This window comes from Nelumbo lutea, chromosome 7 (genome assembly GCF_056320005.1).
Source record: "Nelumbo lutea isolate HS-2025 chromosome 7, American lotus-T2T, whole genome shotgun sequence".
NCBI lineage: Eukaryota > Viridiplantae > Streptophyta > Magnoliopsida > Proteales > Nelumbonaceae > Nelumbo > Nelumbo lutea.
This window is the reverse complement of record NC_142690.1, coordinates 2,778,731-2,796,752: the sequence shown is the minus strand read 5'-3', so window position 1 is coordinate 2,796,752 and position 18,022 is coordinate 2,778,731. Positions and strand designations below refer to the sequence as shown.

Sequence of the window (18,022 nt, the reverse complement as noted above, 5' to 3'; positions counted from 1 at the left end):
ATTCACTTTATTGTCGCTAACGCTAAGATGTCATCTTGATTGATCACAAAGTTAAGACGACAGATTACATAGCCACATCTACATTTGGTGTGGGGTAATGAATTGAGTGCAAATCCAAGAATCCTCACCCCTACCCTAAAGGGTCCACCCTCCCCTATCACAAATACAACAAGAGGATAAGATAACCGACCTTACCTGGCCAAACAATTGAACCACTACCACATGACCCAGCTAGTACAAAGGTCATGGCTGACCATTGAGTTGATGAGGGCCACCTTTATTCAGTATGACAGTATTTACTATTCACAACCCCCCAATTCCTGCAAATTTGATTTAACCAATGAAAAAGAAACAACCGTCCTCTATTCATTATTCAAATTGACACCAAAAGTTTTAATGTACAGGGGATAGAATAACATCTTGTCTCAGAGAATGAATTTAGCGTCTGCCCCTAATACAAATAGAAACACAAATAACAAAAAACCGTCAACAGTAAATGACAGAATAAGAAAGATAAACAAAACAAAACAAAACAAAAACAAAGTTAAGTATACAGCATAAACCAGATCCTCGAATGCATTTATTTTTGCATTTCATTTAAACATATTTTTACCAGCATAAACCAGATCTTCTTTTGCCATCTCTCTGTACACGAACTGCAAAACAGTGCCAAATCAAATAAAGAAGACCGATTGCAAGTCTGAGCACACTAGAATATATCTTTTCCTCCCCACAGAAAATAGGATTAATGGATCAGTCAATCGATTTTACATAAGTAACTCCATGATCGCTGCTTATTTTATAAAACTTCCAAAACTAATATATTCCATTAACGAAATAGAAGGTTTGAATTATTCCACAATTCCTCCAAAATATGGAAATACTGCTGAAAAAATAAGTATCTGAATTGTCTTAACAAATAAACCACTTCTTCATCAGTGGCAATGATCAAAATAGTATCATTAATAAGAAAAATTCCATAGATCCACTACACCCATTTGAGAGATGCATGAAGGGGGATATGTACACAGCTGCAACAATACAACATAACCAAATCAGAAAGAAGGCTTTTCAAAGAAGAAAAAAAAAAAAAAAAAGATAACAAAACAAGATCAGCCCTCACAAATGTACTCGTCCTCTCCCCCAATGTCAAATTCTAAATTTTAATGACCTATTTTATCATTAACATCCAAAAACTGTACCATGTCTGCATCTCTAACATATCACATCTAGCTGGGGGAGATGCAAGCAATCTAAGTTGAAATCCAACGAGAGTATATATTAGGTAGCAACCCCAGAGATTCGGCATGGCAGTTCACTTCACATGAGATAAGAGTGAAAGAGATGCCCCAAGCTCACGATGCATTAACATGGAAATGGTACTAGGTAACTAATTATGTAGGGCTAAACCAGAAGGCTACAACTAACCAATTGAGCTAACAAGATTTTATTTTTTTTTTCAGAATTTAGATCGCATGCTGATATATATTTAAGTTTTCCTTTCAGTGAGGCAATGACTAGGAATTTTGGCCTCTCGTCGATTTCTAAATTCTAACTAGGTAGGCACTAAGTCAATAGAGAGAGAGAGAGAGAGAGATGCCCCGAATTGAAGATATTAATGCAATCTAATAAAAAAGTCAAAGTCAATAAATACTAGGCCTTTTTATAGTCCACTCCACCTCAGAATTCATAAATTAATTCCCCAAAATGTATCTATCCCCAGACCCCCTATAAACCGCATCCCCCTGAAATTGGGAATCCCCCCCCCCCTGACACTGACCTAAACTGCACAATCGCATTATGAATTCTGAGGTGGACTGAACTCAAATTACTCCTAAATACTATAACTACGCAATAAAAGAATGGTATTGAACAGCCTTCGGTTTCTAAAGAAAAAGTGCACCTTTGACCATCCAATGTGCCCATTGCTTGTGGCAACTCCATACCAGGACACTACTGATTGGAACTAAAGGGAAAGCTTAAAAGAACTCCTCTACTGATTTTTTCTATTCTATATTCATCCAATCATGTTCCATAAAAAATATTTGCAATAACGCAAATTTAGTAACATACCAACATGTTCTAATTTTTTTTTCAAATGATTCGAGATACAAGCATTAAAGCTTTAAAATAACTTTGTAGTTGACTAGTCATCAATTTACTGTCCATTCTAGGCATCCACATAATTGTCCAATTAGTTGGTCATAAAGTTGGTCTGACCCAGAACTAACTGTCAATGATTAGTTGACAATGCAATAGCGTTATTCATATATGGTGCCTAACTCGTTCAGATGCAAAAAGAAACCACTGTTAAAAAATAACAGCATAAGGAAGAAATCAGCAATGCTGAACCACCCCCTTATCACTGTGATTACAATTAGCCCCTGGCCCTGGTGACCCCCAACATAGTCATTCTCTTGAAACCCCAAGTCTTGCTGGTAAATCTGTCTGCTAGGTTGTCACAGCTCTGGCACTCGACCTGAATGAGAAGTTCAGGATAGAAACACTGTGTTAACCACTCACGATCTCAAGCTACTATAAAATCGTGGATATAAAAGGGTTGTACCAAGTTGGAAGATGGTTCAAAAACCATTTTAGCCACACCTATAAGGATATGAATGTCACGTGTTGCTTGCATGGCTTGGGCAAGACCGCAAGAGCATGGGCATACGGATTTATTGAGTTAAGTTGAGATTCACCCATTAAATAATGATCATATCATTCAATTCATTTGGTATTTTCAATCACACCAAGTAGATCAATAGATGCAAAATTACTAATAAAAAATGGAGATGTTAATATAGCAGAAATGCTAAGAATATGCGATACTTAACTAGGAGAAAACAAAGACACTGAGTGGCCAAATATGAATAGGTAGCACAGAAGGATCACAATTGAATTGGAAGTTTTGAACACTGGAAAAAGGCAAGAAGTTTCAGGTGAAGTAATTTTCTACCCTGACACCAGAAAACAAACATTCCCAATATATGTTCAAGGCATTCAAATTTGATTTGGAAAGAAATTTATCTAAAAGCACTGCATTCAAATCCAAAGCACCACAACAACAGGGCTGTAAGTTTAAGCAAGCCAAATGGAAGAGAATCTTGTATAAGGCTAATGATGGTTTAAGAGATTTTTTTTTATATATTCTGAAGGGCTACACAACGGGGAGTAGCCCATCCCCCAACCCAGGTGCAGGTGGGATTCAATCCCAAGTCTCCGCTAACCGCTATGACCAGCAGAAGACCTTACCAATACTGGTTGGCACCTTGTGTTTAAGAGATTGTTTTCACTTGTCTATATCATTTCAAATTGGGGCTTGAAGTTGGTTTCAGATATTGCTATATTCTACCAGACTACCAAACCATTCTCCTGTAACCTTCTATTCTTTTGTATAACCAAACTGATAGATTAATCAAATATTCAGTCCTAATTGCTATAAATTGTTGGGTAGGGACTAATCTGGAAGCTGAGATTCTAACAAAAACTGGGTTTAGTGGTTACTAGTGTAGGTTTTGGGAATATTAACAAGATAGAGAAAAGAGTGATTCATTGATAATGCAAATTTAAATGAAAGGAAACGTTGCTTCTTCTGATTAACTAATTGCCACTGTTTTACTCTGCTTTCTCTACCTCTATAGGAAGAAAGTAAAATGGGTCAAATAGAAAATTCGCCTTTATTGGTTTCCTTATTGGATGTTTAATATCAAAAATGCATGTCTTGTGACTTTGTGATATATTCCAAGATGTACCATCCTCACTCCCTAGCGAGTGGTAGAACTTATTCTCAATTCTTCCACCCACAAGTACTTTACTTTTTTTTATCAATCCCACAAGTACTTTACTTCACAGGCACAAATTCCAAACTTTCTCCTCATCAGAAAAAAATATTACACTGATTAAATATGAAGGCTTGAAAAGAATCCAAGAAAGAAAAGATAATTCATTATCACAAACTACTCGAGTAGTTGGAACCTTCAAACTGGCATTCAACAAGTTGCTGTGGTACGAGCACAAGTATTTATTGAAGGCATGGAGGTAGAACCAGGTCGACAATTCGAAAAACATATGAGCACAAGTAAGCCTAATAGGTCTCAGTTGCCACCTTCCATGACATCCATTATTTTACTACCTCTGGATTATGTTAATTTAATTGTTGCTGTGATACAAGCACTAGTATTTATTGAAGGCATGGAGGTAGAACCAGGTCGGCAATACGAAAAACATTTGAACACACGTCTTTTTTTCTTTTCTTTTCTTTTTTTTTTTTTTTTTTTTGAAAATAAACACAAGTCTAATAGGTTTCACGTCTCAGTTGCCACCTTCCATGACATCCATCATTTTACTACCTCTGGATTATATAAATTTAATTCCAAATAAAACCTATTAAGGATTCCCTATGTTTAACGGCTCTAAACTCCACTACTTAAAGTTAACTTCAAAGTGTAGATGAGATACAGATCATTTAAGCCAATACGAACCACCAGATGAAGGAGAAAATAAATAAATATATAATGCATAATGGAAGATAATCCAAAGCATACCTTAAGTTTGGAAAAAGAGAATCCAACAACAGCCTATGCTTAATCGAACAAGAACTCCCTAAACTCGGATACTACGGTATCACCATCCTCATTCACCCTGACACTTCCACCACCACCACCAGCAGCACCCATACGACTCCCTCCTTCAACCGGCCGACTAGACACAGCCTCCCCACCGTTGGCAGGCCCCGTCGAGCTCGTTTCAGCTTGTGCCATCTGAATGGATTCCACCGCAGACGCAGTAGATCTTGCAGGAAATACAAGTCTGTGTCTCCTGGCAATATGCCTCAACGTACCCCCAATTCCAAACAGATCATCGTCCTCCAGCATATTCGCCAACCTCACGGCTACGCTGGTGCTTTGGCAGGGTTTCGGCTCGACCTCATCGGTGGGGAGACGAAACCGACAAACGGGACAAGAATTGTGCTGCGACAACCAAGGCAGGATACAGTTGGAGTGGTAAATATGCTTACAAGGCAGTTGCTTGGCCTCAACGTCGACCACGAACTCGTCTTTGCAAACGGCACAGAGAATGGTATCAGAAGACAGGAAGGAGCTAGTAATCTTGATGGTGGGGATGGATTCGACGGAGGACTTAGAGGCGGGTGTGGAGCCAGGGCTGCGATAGCTGTCGGTATCGTCGTCGGAATGGGCGAGATGCTGAATGAGACGATCGAGATACTGGCTGTCGAGGAGGTAGTGATCGGAGGAGGGGGCAACACGGAAGGCGGCGGCGGGAATACTGAGGTTGTCGTCGTCGGTATCGAGGTCTTCGTCAGAAGTGGGGGATAGGATATGAGGAGGAGAGAGAATGGGGAAAGGATCGAAGGGAGGAGGAGAGTAGGGATGAGTGGAATCGTCAGTAGGGTTATTAGGGTTAGAGTTAGAGGAGGAGAAGGGGAAAAGGAAGAAAGAGGATTCCATTTCTTCAAGGAAGTCGCCCTGACAGAGTGGGCAGAGGAGAGGAGGAGAACTAGGGAGGAGAGAGACACTCACGTCGCATTCGTGACACCAGTAGGCCTGTCTTCCGTTGCTACTGCTGGTGGAGGTGGTGGTGGCTACGTTAATGGAGGACATTATTCTCAGTCGCAATGGCTCTCCAACCTCTGAGGTGCCTGCCTGCACCCTCCTCCCCTTGGCTTCGCCTTGGGTTGGGTCTGCTGAACTCTCTCTCTCTCTCTCTCGGATTGGCTTTGCTTCTCTTCTGAGAAACACAGATGAGCTATCGCTTTTTGGCTTCGGTTGTCGCCTTTTTTGGGGGGATATTTAATATAGTGAGAATCTGAGAATTCTCTCATAAGGAAAACATATTTTATCATCGGATTAGAATCTAATTGACCCATCGCTTGAATCAACCGGTTCAAAGAGTTATTTACCCTTAGAAATTGAAGAAAGACTAGACACAATACAAAGAGTGTTGCTTTGGCCGAGTGGTTAAGGCGTGTGCCTGTTAAGTACATGGGGTTTGCCTGCTAAGTACATGGGGTTTCCCCGCGAGAGTTCGAATCTCTCAGGCGACGACAAAAAATCGTTTTAATCTTTTCCACCGCACTGACGTCTACAATTATTTATTTTTAGACTTTGCCGACCATCTCACCATCTGGAATTATATTTTGCAGAGTAACGTGAGATTGTCAGCATTCCGATTGCACTCCCGCTCCGAGTCCGTGTTATGTGCATTCACCAATGAGAGGCGAACACGTCATTTCATCAATCTTAATTGCGAATTGATGGAGACTTTTTCCATTATTAGTGGTTGGGTAGGTTGAACTGACCATAAAATACGATTTGGCTTTTCTTCTCATGTTCTCGTGTTAGAACTTGGTTCAAACTTCCTCTGTCTTTCGAACCTAGCCGTGTTATTAGATCATCGGCAACTAGGAAAGTAAGTCGGGCTAGGTTAGGTTGGGTTGAGGGCAATCCTAAGTTCTAAATCCCTAACTATAATCTTAATTCAATTTAACCTTCAATTTAACTTACTCAATTCTAACCTTAATCCTAACTAAATTCTTTTAACCCTAATCTAATACAGTCAACTTTGGATTAGATTCGTTCAAGTTGGGTCCAAATCAACCTTCTTCTCATCCCTTAAAATCTCGTAAAACTTCTTAATCTTAGATCTTAACTCAACTTTCATTACATATATGGATCATATGTTTTATTAGTATTTGTTTATTTGTGTTTTTATTGGTTCTTTAAGTACAAAATTAAGGAAAAAAAAAGTGTTTGAAATTACTATAGTTTATTATGATGACTTATAATAGATCTTTTGTTACGCAGCAATCTATGGATGGCAAACAACAGAGATAATATAAAGAATAAATTATTTAGAAAACATAAAATATGTTATAAAGGTTTTAGTATTTCCAATTCGGATTAAGTGAAGTCATTATCTTAAATAAAATAAATGATAGTATGTGATGGTGCCTATACAACTATCATGCATCTAAATAAATCAATATATGATATAATCATATATAACATATATTTATATATCATATGTACTATAGAGTCGGGTTTGAGTTAAGTCAGGTTGCCCAAGGGGTCAACCCTAACCCAACCCAAAGTAGAGTGAGGTTCATAAATTCCAACATTAACCCTAACTTGAGCATCAACCCAACTTTTTTGGGTTGGGTAGGGTTGGGTTTGGGCTAACCCAACCCAAGTTGTAGCCTTATCAGCAACCAACACCAACTAATGTCTATGGCAAAGGATCAACCGGTTATCAACGGTAAGTTGTTGCTGTTCCTCCTCCTTCCCTACAAACTCATTGAAGAAGAGTGACTTATGATGCAACATATGAAATTTTTTTGCTTCCATGAAATGTTGAAATTTTTCCTACAATATTGCCCTAAGCTAAGTTAGTAAAGTTGTCATTTTTTATTACAGATGTTTGATGAAAATTTATCACTTAAATCAAACATACAATATTGCCCTAAATTTATCACCTACAATATTGCCCTAATCAACCCTTTCTCAAATCAAAAGTTTATCCCCTAAATCAGAGTATTTCACTGATATATATATATCAGAGCATTCAAATAGCATGAAGAAAACTTCATATCAGAGTTGTTCCTGCCAATGGTTGTCCAAGTTGGTGGATGTTGTGGTCGCCGGTCCTCCTTTTAGATGGGTTGTTTTTGTTGAAAATAGAACAAAATAAACACTTGTAAGAAGAAGAAAAGAAGAATGGAAGAGGAAACCTACCACCGGAGCTACTTGTTAGATAAGAGGATGCCAGACAAACTGTTGGAGCTCTCCTTGTCACCATCGATGGCATCGATCGCCAGAGCTTTCCTTGTCGCCATCGATGGAGGAAGGGTTCGATGGAAGGAGGAAAGCTCCAAGGGAAAATCACTCAAAAATCTCGCAATATGAGGTTTACAGGCCTTTGATGCAACCAGTGGGTCGTGTTGGCTCTGGTTCATGTCCGATTGAACCGTCGAATCCAAGTTAACGCGTGTTTGACCGTTAATGTTTGGATGGTTGACATGGTCGAATCTGATTGGTGGGTTCAAATGCCCAGTGCACCCACGGGTGCAGAGAACGCGGACTCCTTTAACCCTTCCTCCATCAACGGCGACAAGGAGAGCTCCGGCGGCCATTGGCAGCGATAAAGAGAGCTCCGACGGTTGGTTTTTTATCACCTCCTACTCCTCCTCTTCTTCTTCTTCTTCTTACAAGTAGTTATGGTCGTACGCTTCTTCTTCCATTCTTCTTTTTCTTCTTCTTATTCTTCTTCTTCTTTTGTTTTCAAGAAAAACGAGTGTTTATTCTATTCTGTTTTCAACAAAAACAACTCGCCTGGAAGGAGGACCGGCGACCATAGCATCCACTAACTTGGACAACCACCAACGAGAGCAGCAGCCACTCACCTGGACAACCATCGATGGAACAGCTCCGATCTGAAGTCGTTTTCTTAATGCTATTTGAACTCTCTGAATATATCTTAGAATCAAAGAAATGCTCTGACTTAGGTGATAAACTTCTGATTTGAGAAAGGGTTGATTAGGGCAATATTGTAGGTGATAAATTTAGGGCAATATTGTAGGTTTGATTTAAGTGATAAATTTTCATCAAACCTCTCTAATAAAAAATGATAACTTTACCAACTTAGGTTAGGGCAATATTGTAGGAGAAATTTCAACATTTCATGGAAGCAAAAAAATTTCATATGTTGCTATGTTGTCTCATAAGTCACTCTTCTTCAATGAGTTTGTAGGGAAGGAGAAGGAGGAGGAAGAGCAGCAGCTCACCGTTGATCACCGGTTGATCCTTTCCCGCCGGCGTCGGTTGGTATTGGTTGCCGATGATTTGATAACAGTGCTAGGTTCGGAAGACAGAGAGGGTTTGAGTCGAATTCTAACATGAGAGGGAAGGCCAAATCGTGTTTTGCAGCCAGTTCAACCAGCCAAACCACTGATAACGGAGAAAGTCTCCGTTAATTCGTGGTTAAGACTGATGAAATGATGTGTTCGCTTCTCACTGGTGCTAGTGCACCCATGGGGACTCCAAAGAAAGAAAGCTGATGAATCAGTCACTGTCATACCACCTGCACCGGGTCAGTGGGCATCTTTTCTTATCAGTAGTTATCTTTCCCCGTAGTCCTCCCAAGAAAGGGAGGAAGGGCGGCGGGATATATAGTGCAATTGTGCAAGTGCAAGAATGACGCTGCGACTGTGAATACAGTAATGAGTTGAGATGTTTGGAATTGGAATTGGAATTGATTCTTTGCAACCCACGATCATCGATAAAATATATAATAATAAGAAGAAGATGAAAAAAGTGCACAGAGACGACAAAAGTGGGTGTGGGTCACAAGGCAACCAACGGCTCGTCTCAGCTCTATCCAATGTGCCAAGCAAAACTGAGTCCTAGTTATGCGATGGCGGTCTACGCCGCCGGCTTCAACAACTCTAAATAACGCAATAAAACAATTAACTGCTTTGCTTAAGTACTAATTCCTTCTGGTCATCAACAATGTATTTAATTCCAGTTCACTGCAATATCCTATACGAGATATTGCCGAGGCCAGCATTATCTCGGTTTCAAAGTCGTTGGATGCATCAACGGAACTTTGTCATGTGCTCAAGCAGCAAGTTGAAAAAAGCAGCGCCCCGTCTTTTTTTTTTTCCTTGCTGCTGCTGCTTCCGTCCAATCTATTTTCATCCAGTCTAAAATCAATTTGGACGGATTCGATCGATTAACAAGATATTGGATTGGATCAATTGGGTCCAAAATATTTATTAAATTGGATTGAACCTGGTTTATTTGTAATAAATTTATATTAGAAAAGATTGAACTAAGTCAATATCTAGTCTATTGGTATAAGATAAGAATATATGTATCAATAGACCAAGTTTGAGTTGAAATCAATCTATATCAAAATGAATTTAAACAAATTGGATGATCCAAACAGTGAATTGGACTTATCCAAATTAATCCAAAAAGATTCATTACATTAGATTGGACCTGGTCCATTTATAATAGACTCATATTGGACTGGATCGGATTGGACCAAATCCAGCCCAATTGACACCCTACTACTAGTCTACTACTACTATTGGGAAATAATAAGAGAGATTATTTGGGACCCTCACATGAGTTGCTATAGCCTATAGGCTTATCACATGCCCATGCAGTCCCCATCTCTCAAAGGTCAAACCCATTAAATCGAACTAGTGCAAAGCCCAGTTGAGTTGGATACATGACACCTGTCACCCTCCAACTAGTTTAACTCAATACCTCATCTTGCAGCTCTGCTGCTATCTCTACTAAAAAATGAACCAAAATTGGACTATCACGAAATCTATTACCCAGGTTTTTCTTTTGAGTCTGCGAAAATTTTTTGGTTGTTGCAGTAATTCCATTGAGCTGCAGTTCCTTCTCTATTGAATATCATGGAATCTCGTACACACAAGCTAATTCAAGAGACAATAATTGCATTACGTGGCTATAAAATAGGCACAACGCCATCCTTTTGGTATTAATCAGGCATCAAAATTTCAAACGCAGGTTTAATCATCACTACAGTGAATCTAATGACGCTTCAAGTTGTTTGCTCTCACCAATTTTGACCTTTGATGCATCATACAATTGGATCTAGGCAAATGGCCATGCATCCGACTATCCCTTCAGTTCCTGTTTTAACTTCATTGGTGTATAAACAAATCCTAGGTTGGCCAACTGATACTTCTAAAGCTAAATACTAACATGACGGCATTTGCATGTTGCATTAGGGAAAACTATTTTTGTATTGAACACCACCATCTTAAAATGGATTTAAATATGATCATAGACCATTTATTCCTACCTTTTGCTAGGACAGACCACTTCAACTTTCTTCACACCATGAACATGAAGACCAACCCACCATGGAGGGCGTGGGGCATTGCACATCTGCATTTATCTTCTGACATCAAAAAGATGGACAAGGATGTTGATTGAAACCAAGCCTTGACAAAGCTGTACTGTCTTAAACACGTGATTTGGAGTTCTAATTCCTATATTCGGCTAGACCTTCAACTTCTACCTTGCCACTGGATAATGAAGGGGAGATTAAACTCTTCAATTTGTCTCAACGCTCGATGCAGGAAGATTTTACACTTGGATGTAAAAGATCATCAATTTCAATGGGAAAACAAAGCAGTGCAATCACTTAACTATGCGAACTCCACTTGCATATATTTTTGTTTCTACTGTAAATTGGATTACAGAAAAATTAGAGGATGAAGCGTTGAAGCTTTCAACCAACATGAACCACCAAATCAACGAATATCCACTACCCAATTAGCCTTTATGTTAAAATCACGGAAAGGCTTGAAACAACGATAAATGATTGTGAAATTTTGTACTGAAACAGGCTATTTATGTGATAAAATTTCAAAGTCCGAAACCAAAAACTGCTCGTATCTTGTAGAAAATGAGCTCCCGCCAGCCTCTCTCGGTGTTCTCAATAACTGTAGCATTGCCATATCTGCATCGCAACTTCCAAACAGTAATAATCAGAAAAGAAAAACGATTAAAAAAGCCCCAAAACCAAAAGAATATAAATAACAGAAAGAACCGCAGAAACCCAACCTGTCCTCCTCCGGTATGTCCGTCTGGGTTAGCTTAACAATGGTAACACCGGTTTCAGGCTCGTCAAAAGCAAGCCGCACCTGCAACGTTGAACAAATGTATATCCTCTCAATTCCAATTCCCCAATCCAAGAAGTTATGAGGAAAAAGTAAACAAGGACAGCCGATTACCGTCGAAAAAATCCCGTCCGCCCAGCTCCCGAACCTCCATTTCTGAACAATCAGCTTTCCTTCCTGCAACTCTTGATTAGTCCCGGTAATTGAGCCATCGAAAAGACTGAACTGCCCTCCGACCTCTTTACTTATCTTTGCATTACTCTGCGTAAAACCTTTCCACCTATTCTCATCCAACAAGATCTCATACATAACCTTCGCCCGACAATTAAACCTCTCGGTCCAAGAAATCGACTTGAACCCCTTCTTCCCTTCCTTGTTTTTATCCTTCTTCGCTGGAGCGGCGACGGCAGCAGCGGCAGCCGGTGCAGATACCGGAGCAGGGGACGGAGATTTTGTTGCCGCCTTCTTCAACTCTAAGTCATCCTTGGCGGGCCCTCCTTTAGCTATACTCTGAACATAAACCCTAACTTTCTCCAAAATAATCGGCTTCCCTTTGGATAAAAAGGCATCTCTTAACCTCTTCCCGATAGGATCATCGTCTTTAACAGTGATCCTGACTTCGGGATCTTCATCGGCGTTCTCGTCGGCAATGTAAGGAATCTCAACGATTCCATCGACCTTGAGGAGGGACTTACCGTCGGCATCCTTGGCTTCGCCTTCCCAGGAAAGAGAAACGCTGATCTCGTAACCGGGAATGATCTTGCCCTTGCGGATGTTGACGTAGGCTTCTCCGTCGACCTTTTCGACATTCTTGGTCTTAATGAAGAGGTTGCCCTCGCCGTCGAGGATGGTGAGGTCAGAGAGGAGCTTGGAGAGGAGGTTTCGGGACCACTCGAGACAGTTGGTTTCGGCCCAGTGCCAGTTATGGACGTTGGTCCCGTCTGCTCTCTCTTCAACAATCCAGCGCTTATCGCCTTCTCCGTATTTCGCCATGAGCTGAGTTACAGATGGGAAGAATAAGATGATCCAGACAGAGATAGAGGGATCTAGTGCACGAGAAAATGATAAAAATAGGAGGCCTGCCGAAACGCGAGGCGGAGAGGATAAAATAGGAACGGGAACTTGGGAAGAAAGTGGGGATTCTGGAGGGTTCCAATTTGGAAGGCTCTAGAAGGAGCGAGGAAGTGGGAGAGTGAAGAAGACGAGATCGGCTTGAGTCACTGCAAGACGAGACCGGATCTACCATGGATTAGGTGCATCTCTCGTGCTTATAAATTATTATTCACGGGAGATGTTTTCAATGCACGGTGGATGCGTCTGTGATGCGCCCCAACCTAGCATCGGGAACATCGCGTATTTCTTTAAGGCGCAAGGTGTGTGGAGCAGATTCCATCTCGTTTGGAAGAAGACCCAACAACACTTTTTTTATTTACTTTTCTCTTCTTTGGTTCTTTTGTATTTCTCTTCAAAATGGACAACGTGCCTACAGGGACAGCCCGGCCCCAAACCCCATTGAAGGTTAGGTCGATCGGTCAAGCAGACTCCAGAGCTTTTCTTTTTTTGTTTGTTTTTTTTTTTTTTTATTTACTCTACCAGTTGATATCTATATGGCACAGGCTCTCAATTTTTCACATCGGCAGAGCCTCTAACTAATTAACAAGTCAAGCAACGGGAATATCAACAGGATGGTCTATTGCTTTTTTATATCAGATGAAGTTTCAGCAATTCTCATCAATGGGCTTGGTCATCCATGTTTCAGAGTCTCAGAGAAGCCAGTAGTTCTATCATCCACCGTGGCGTCCGCAAAGAGCATTCCCAATTACCCCAGATGGGTGATGCTAGTTGGACGTACTGTTGGCATTGAACATGTCTTTAGAGATTTTTTTTATTTTTATAAGGAAACTTTATTTTCAATAAAGAGTCATATTACAATGCTCTCATGGTGCAAAAAAAAATATTCTGTGCCAGGGAGGAGGTTCGGAAGTGACATTGGCTTTCTAAGCGGGCTCTCTGGGCTGTTTGATCCAAAGGGCACCTTCAATAGTCAATACACCAATCCAAAACGTCACCATCTTTATTCAAAACAGACCTGAGTCACCTGACCCATGTGGCACCTCGTACCACGATCACATAAATATGATATTGGGCAGCACTCACCGTACAATTCTTGTTACAAGGGTTTACACCCACATTGACCTCGTTCGGTGACCAAACCAATTCGTTAAGATGACTATACAATAGTAACGGTTGGTTATAAGGGTTTACACCCACATTGACCTTGTTCACTATAGTAACGGTTGGTTATATTTTCTTTTGATGTTTTCCATCAAATTACACATTGCCCAAGTACTTTTGAGCAAGTTACATTTGTAAACATGCAAATGCATCGCCAGGAAAGGAAGGTTAATTGCATATGTAGTGAAGTTTAATTCTTCCGTTCACCAGCTAGCATTTGTAGTTCCAAATTCTACACCTGATCCGTATATTAAATGCACCAAGTACCATCCTTGAACTGTAACATACTGTAGCGTACATTAAGGCCCCATTCGTTTACAGGTAAATTGAGGTGGGAAAGTTCGTGAGTGAGAAAATTGACCAAATCTCCCATGTACTTTTGCAATAACGTAGAGGACCCACGGAAATTAAAATTTTCCCCCGGGTAAATTGAGGAGGGTAGGTCTAATTCCCCATCGTGGGGGTGTTTTTATCAGTCAAAAATATCTGTGTTGTCAACAAGCTTAGGACATTCGCATTCCTAGCAAAAGTCGGCGTCCTCTCTGATTAGTAACTCAATAAAACAATAGTTTTTTTTTTCTTTTTTCTGTAATTTGATTATCAAAAAACATGTTAATGAATAAAAAACAAAAACATATCATCTATTTTTCTACTTTTTTTGTTTTAACATAGCAAGTTCTACTTATTGATTTGACAGGATAACCTCTAATTTGTTTTTAATTCAGATTATTAGTGGCATCAAGAAAACCTTCAAAAAGGGTAATTTTGGCAATAATATAACAAATTGGCCTCTTACCCAGAAAGAACATGGGTAAGTTGGAATGTGAAATTTACATGGATAAGTTTCAACTAAAAAATGAGTAAATAAACTTTCCCAAGTAAATTATATTCAGGAAACACTTACCTGGGTACGTGTGTGATACCGCTAAATGAACGAGGCCTAAGAGCATGAAACGAGTGATTTTACATGGTCGACTGCATACGCTGTGAAGATAGATTACTTGAACCAGAATCATGTGTCGACGAATTAGGCATAATGCACTTCAAAAGTGTAGTTTTTTTATACGCCTATTGTCTTAGGCAGTATACGGTAATCTACCAGTCATTGCTTGGACAGTTTGGTTTATAGTCGGAGCATGAAACAGAAAGAAGAATTATAATGCAAATACAAAACAATATTCTGCCTATGACAATAAACATCCTAATGTTTTTCTTTGTGATCAAAATGTATTTGTCTGAGTCTGAGGCTGAGGATACAAGTCATTTAAAAGTATTCAAAAATGATTTCTTTTAATGATGAAAGTTAAATACAAAAAGGAAAACGTAACAACCATCTCAAAGCATTAGGTTGGCTCTTACATATCCGATAGAATAGAGTAGTAGTTCTATGTCCATTTCAATTGAACTTGAAGAACTTGTGTGTGTGTGTGTGAGAGAGAGAGAGAGAAGAGAGAATTTTTCATTTTACAAATATAGAGAATAAGGTGACTATCTCCAAGCAAAAAACTCTGCACACACTGAAAGCAACGCACATCCGACACATTGGGAACGCCTCCATGTGAATTTAACATACATGTACGGGAGATATTCCCCATGAGTGGCCGCATACCATGTCTGCAGAGTTTTTGCTTACAAGAGATCCGGGCTCTAGAATAAGAGCCTCACACCTCCATAGTAAACAAACCGGTTGTCCACAGAAAAAAAGGCACCACACATGCTAATTCCACTAATTGCATGATATAACTACCTATCCATATGGCTTAGCTTCAAAGGTAAAAACTAAAACCATAAAGTAAACAAAAGAGATATTTGTCAACACTTACAATTTTTCTTTCAAAACAAAGAGAACTGCCACATCAGCAAGAGCAATAAGATTTTTTATAAATGGTATATGATATTGTATTGCTACGTAAATTGATTAGAACAATGTTAAACAATTGCGCGCACTTTCATAGCCTGCTAAAGTTGCTGAAAGTTCTTAATTTCAACCTTCAAGAAATAAGTACATCCACATGTCTCATGATTAATTTGGACCAATCAAATCATGCCTAAATTGAAATCTTTTTTTGGGGAAAATATAGGAACATTGGGCATAATCCTTTACGACACGATTCTTTCCTATGCTTAATTTTGAAATTTATTGGAGCTTATCTTGATGTACATTATTAGAGTAGTCCTTGTAGTACAGTATCGTAGTTCTTATTATTTTATTTGTTCTTTTTATCTTTCAGCCCTGTAAGGGCATTCGTGTAACTGTACATGCTTTTTATCTCTTTAATATAAAAGAGACTCTTTGAGGTGGGGGTCGACCATTCTTGGAACCCCTTCTCAAGCTCAAATTAGTTCAAAGATACATAGAAAGTCTTGAAAATTCTAAAAGACAGAACAAATATCCTAGGGAAATTGTGTTGTGGGAAATTGTAATGTTGAATCACGCTGACACAACCAATCCTTATCTTATTGGCTGCATATTATTTGTTGACAGAAATAAGTTTACCCCCTCTTTCAATGTTGTCATGACTTATATGTGATAACAGCATAACATGCTAGACTTCCATGCTTTCCTGTTCAATTCTGTTTTATTGATTAATGTCTTTTGCTCTTGCATTTTCAACAAAACTTTATGTACCAAAATAGTCGTAATTACCATCTTACAACAAAAATCTCAAGAAATGGTGTAGCTCAACCCCAAAAGGCCAAAACCAAAATTCTATCAACAATCCAATACTGGCAATGAGCCAGCCCTTCATACTCATTGTCAACCAATTATCGACATCACCACTAGCTAAAAGGCGAAAGGTATCATATATATATTCTCCCAAGTGAACACAAGATATACAACTTGGCATCAATTGTTGTCTACTAGCATGCACTACATGTTCAATGCATCAAAGAGATCACATCAATCTAATCCTATCTACATGTGTTCCATTACTGAAGCTATCAACATCATCTATGTCATGCTGAGCCAATCTTACACCTCACTGAAGGCAATATGAACTGGTCCATTGACCAAATCAATAAAAGGGGGCATTTTTTCGAAAGGTAAAGCGAAATTCATTAAAAAAAAGAGTACATAAAAAAAAGGTAACAAGATATCAGCCGAGAGAAAGAAGACCACCTAAACCACAATTTCAATAGGTCATACAAACAAAAACTTAACCAAATAAAAAACCAGACTTCTTGAAACCACAATTTCAATAGGTCATACAAACAAAAACTTAACCAAATAAAAAACCAGACTCTTCTTGAAACCACAACACCACCCCCCTAGACCCCCAAACCCAAAAACAACCACAGATCTTCACCCCTTCGAAACAAAAAAAAAAGGGCAAAAAAACAAAAAACAACAATTTTCAAAAACCACCACTAATCCTCCCCCTCAAACACTTCATCATGCCCATCATCATTTTCATTCCAAATCTCTCCTCCTTCCCCTACTACATCTATCTTCATCCATTCTACTCTTAAAGTCCTCAAAAACCTTTATAGCGAAAGTCTTGCCACCTCAAAAGCACAAGCCAAGGCTTTTACCCACCTCAACATCTCTTTCAACAATTCCCCTCAAGGTCCATGCCTCCACACCTTTCCACCTTTTCTGCTCAAAGCAAATTCATTCCCATCAATTTTATTAGGTCAACCCATTGAGTTTCTGACCTGAGTGGTGATTGAATCTCCTCCCCGCAAAATCCTCAGATGTCAACACTTTATTCTTCACTCCTTTTTCTCTTGAAAACCTTCTTTTATCTTTTTGTAGGACCTGCCCCGACTACACCAAGTTTCTACATCAAAAAGAGCTGTCACATGAACCAAATATAATACTTGAACCACAAGGTTTCTTAGGAACCATCTCCTCAATAGCAAGCTCATCTTTTCTCTTCAACCTTCCTCCTACGTCCCACCTCCACCCCCTATCCTACAACCCACAACTTATTTTTTTATAAATGTAGTTAGATTTCATTAATTCTGAAAATATAATCACTACAAGCATACCTTAGAGAGGCACGAAATGCTACCTCTCTATAAACAAAACAGAAAAATTACACGTGATCCCAAAACAAAGATTGTCTACTCACCCCTTGCTTGGCTAGAGTATCAGCTAACCCG

General features: G+C 39.4%; 2 protein-coding genes, 1 long non-coding RNA gene and 1 other non-coding gene across 8 annotated transcripts; 2 read left to right on the top strand and 2 right to left on the bottom strand.

Moving 5' to 3' along the window:
* Positions 1–332: 332 nt before the first annotated feature.
* Positions 333–5,831, bottom strand: LOC148844633 (E3 ubiquitin-protein ligase RING1-like). Of its 4 annotated transcripts, none has more exons than XM_088955202.1 (2): positions 4,545–5,785; positions 333–656 (listed from the first exon to the last, which is right to left on the bottom strand). In XM_088955202.1, exon 1 carries the CDS (start codon positions 5,619–5,621, stop codon positions 4,584–4,586), a length of 1,038 nt encoding a protein of 345 aa, XP_088811328.1. In that variant the 5' UTR covers positions 5,622–5,785; the 3' UTR covers positions 333–656; positions 4,545–4,583. The 4 variants fall into 4 exon arrangements, with proteins under 4 accessions (XP_088811328.1, XP_088811330.1, XP_088811327.1 ...); XM_088955204.1 differs by having other exon boundaries at positions 333–451; positions 4,545–5,782; XM_088955201.1 differs by lacking the exon at positions 333–656 and adding an exon at positions 798–1,031 and having other exon boundaries at positions 4,545–5,831.
* Positions 5,832–5,960: 129 nt separating this feature from the next.
* Positions 5,961–6,064, top strand: TRNAN-GUU (transfer RNA asparagine (anticodon GUU)). The gene is made up of 2 exons: positions 5,961–5,997; positions 6,020–6,064. It is a non-coding gene; the product is annotated as a tRNA-Asn (tRNA).
* A 1,968-nt stretch (positions 6,065–8,032) lies between these two features.
* LOC148844631 (uncharacterized) lies at positions 8,033–9,281 on the top strand. Its single transcript, XR_016102311.1, has 2 exons — positions 8,033–8,175; positions 8,303–9,281. It is a non-coding gene; the product is annotated as an uncharacterized LOC148844631 (long non-coding RNA).
* Positions 9,282–11,202: 1,921 nt separating this feature from the next.
* On the bottom strand, positions 11,203–13,592 carry LOC148844630 (uncharacterized). 2 transcript variants are annotated; one of them, XM_088955199.1, is made up of 3 exons: positions 11,795–13,592; positions 11,625–11,704; positions 11,203–11,531 (listed from the first exon to the last, which is right to left on the bottom strand). In XM_088955199.1, exons 1-3 carry the CDS (start codon positions 12,671–12,673, stop codon positions 11,408–11,410), a joined length of 1,083 nt encoding a protein of 360 aa, XP_088811325.1. In that variant the 5' UTR covers positions 12,674–13,592; the 3' UTR covers positions 11,203–11,407. The 2 variants fall into 2 exon arrangements, with proteins under 2 accessions (XP_088811325.1, XP_088811326.1); XM_088955200.1 differs by having other exon boundaries at positions 11,203–11,520.
* Positions 13,593–18,022: the final 4,430 nt, after the last annotated feature.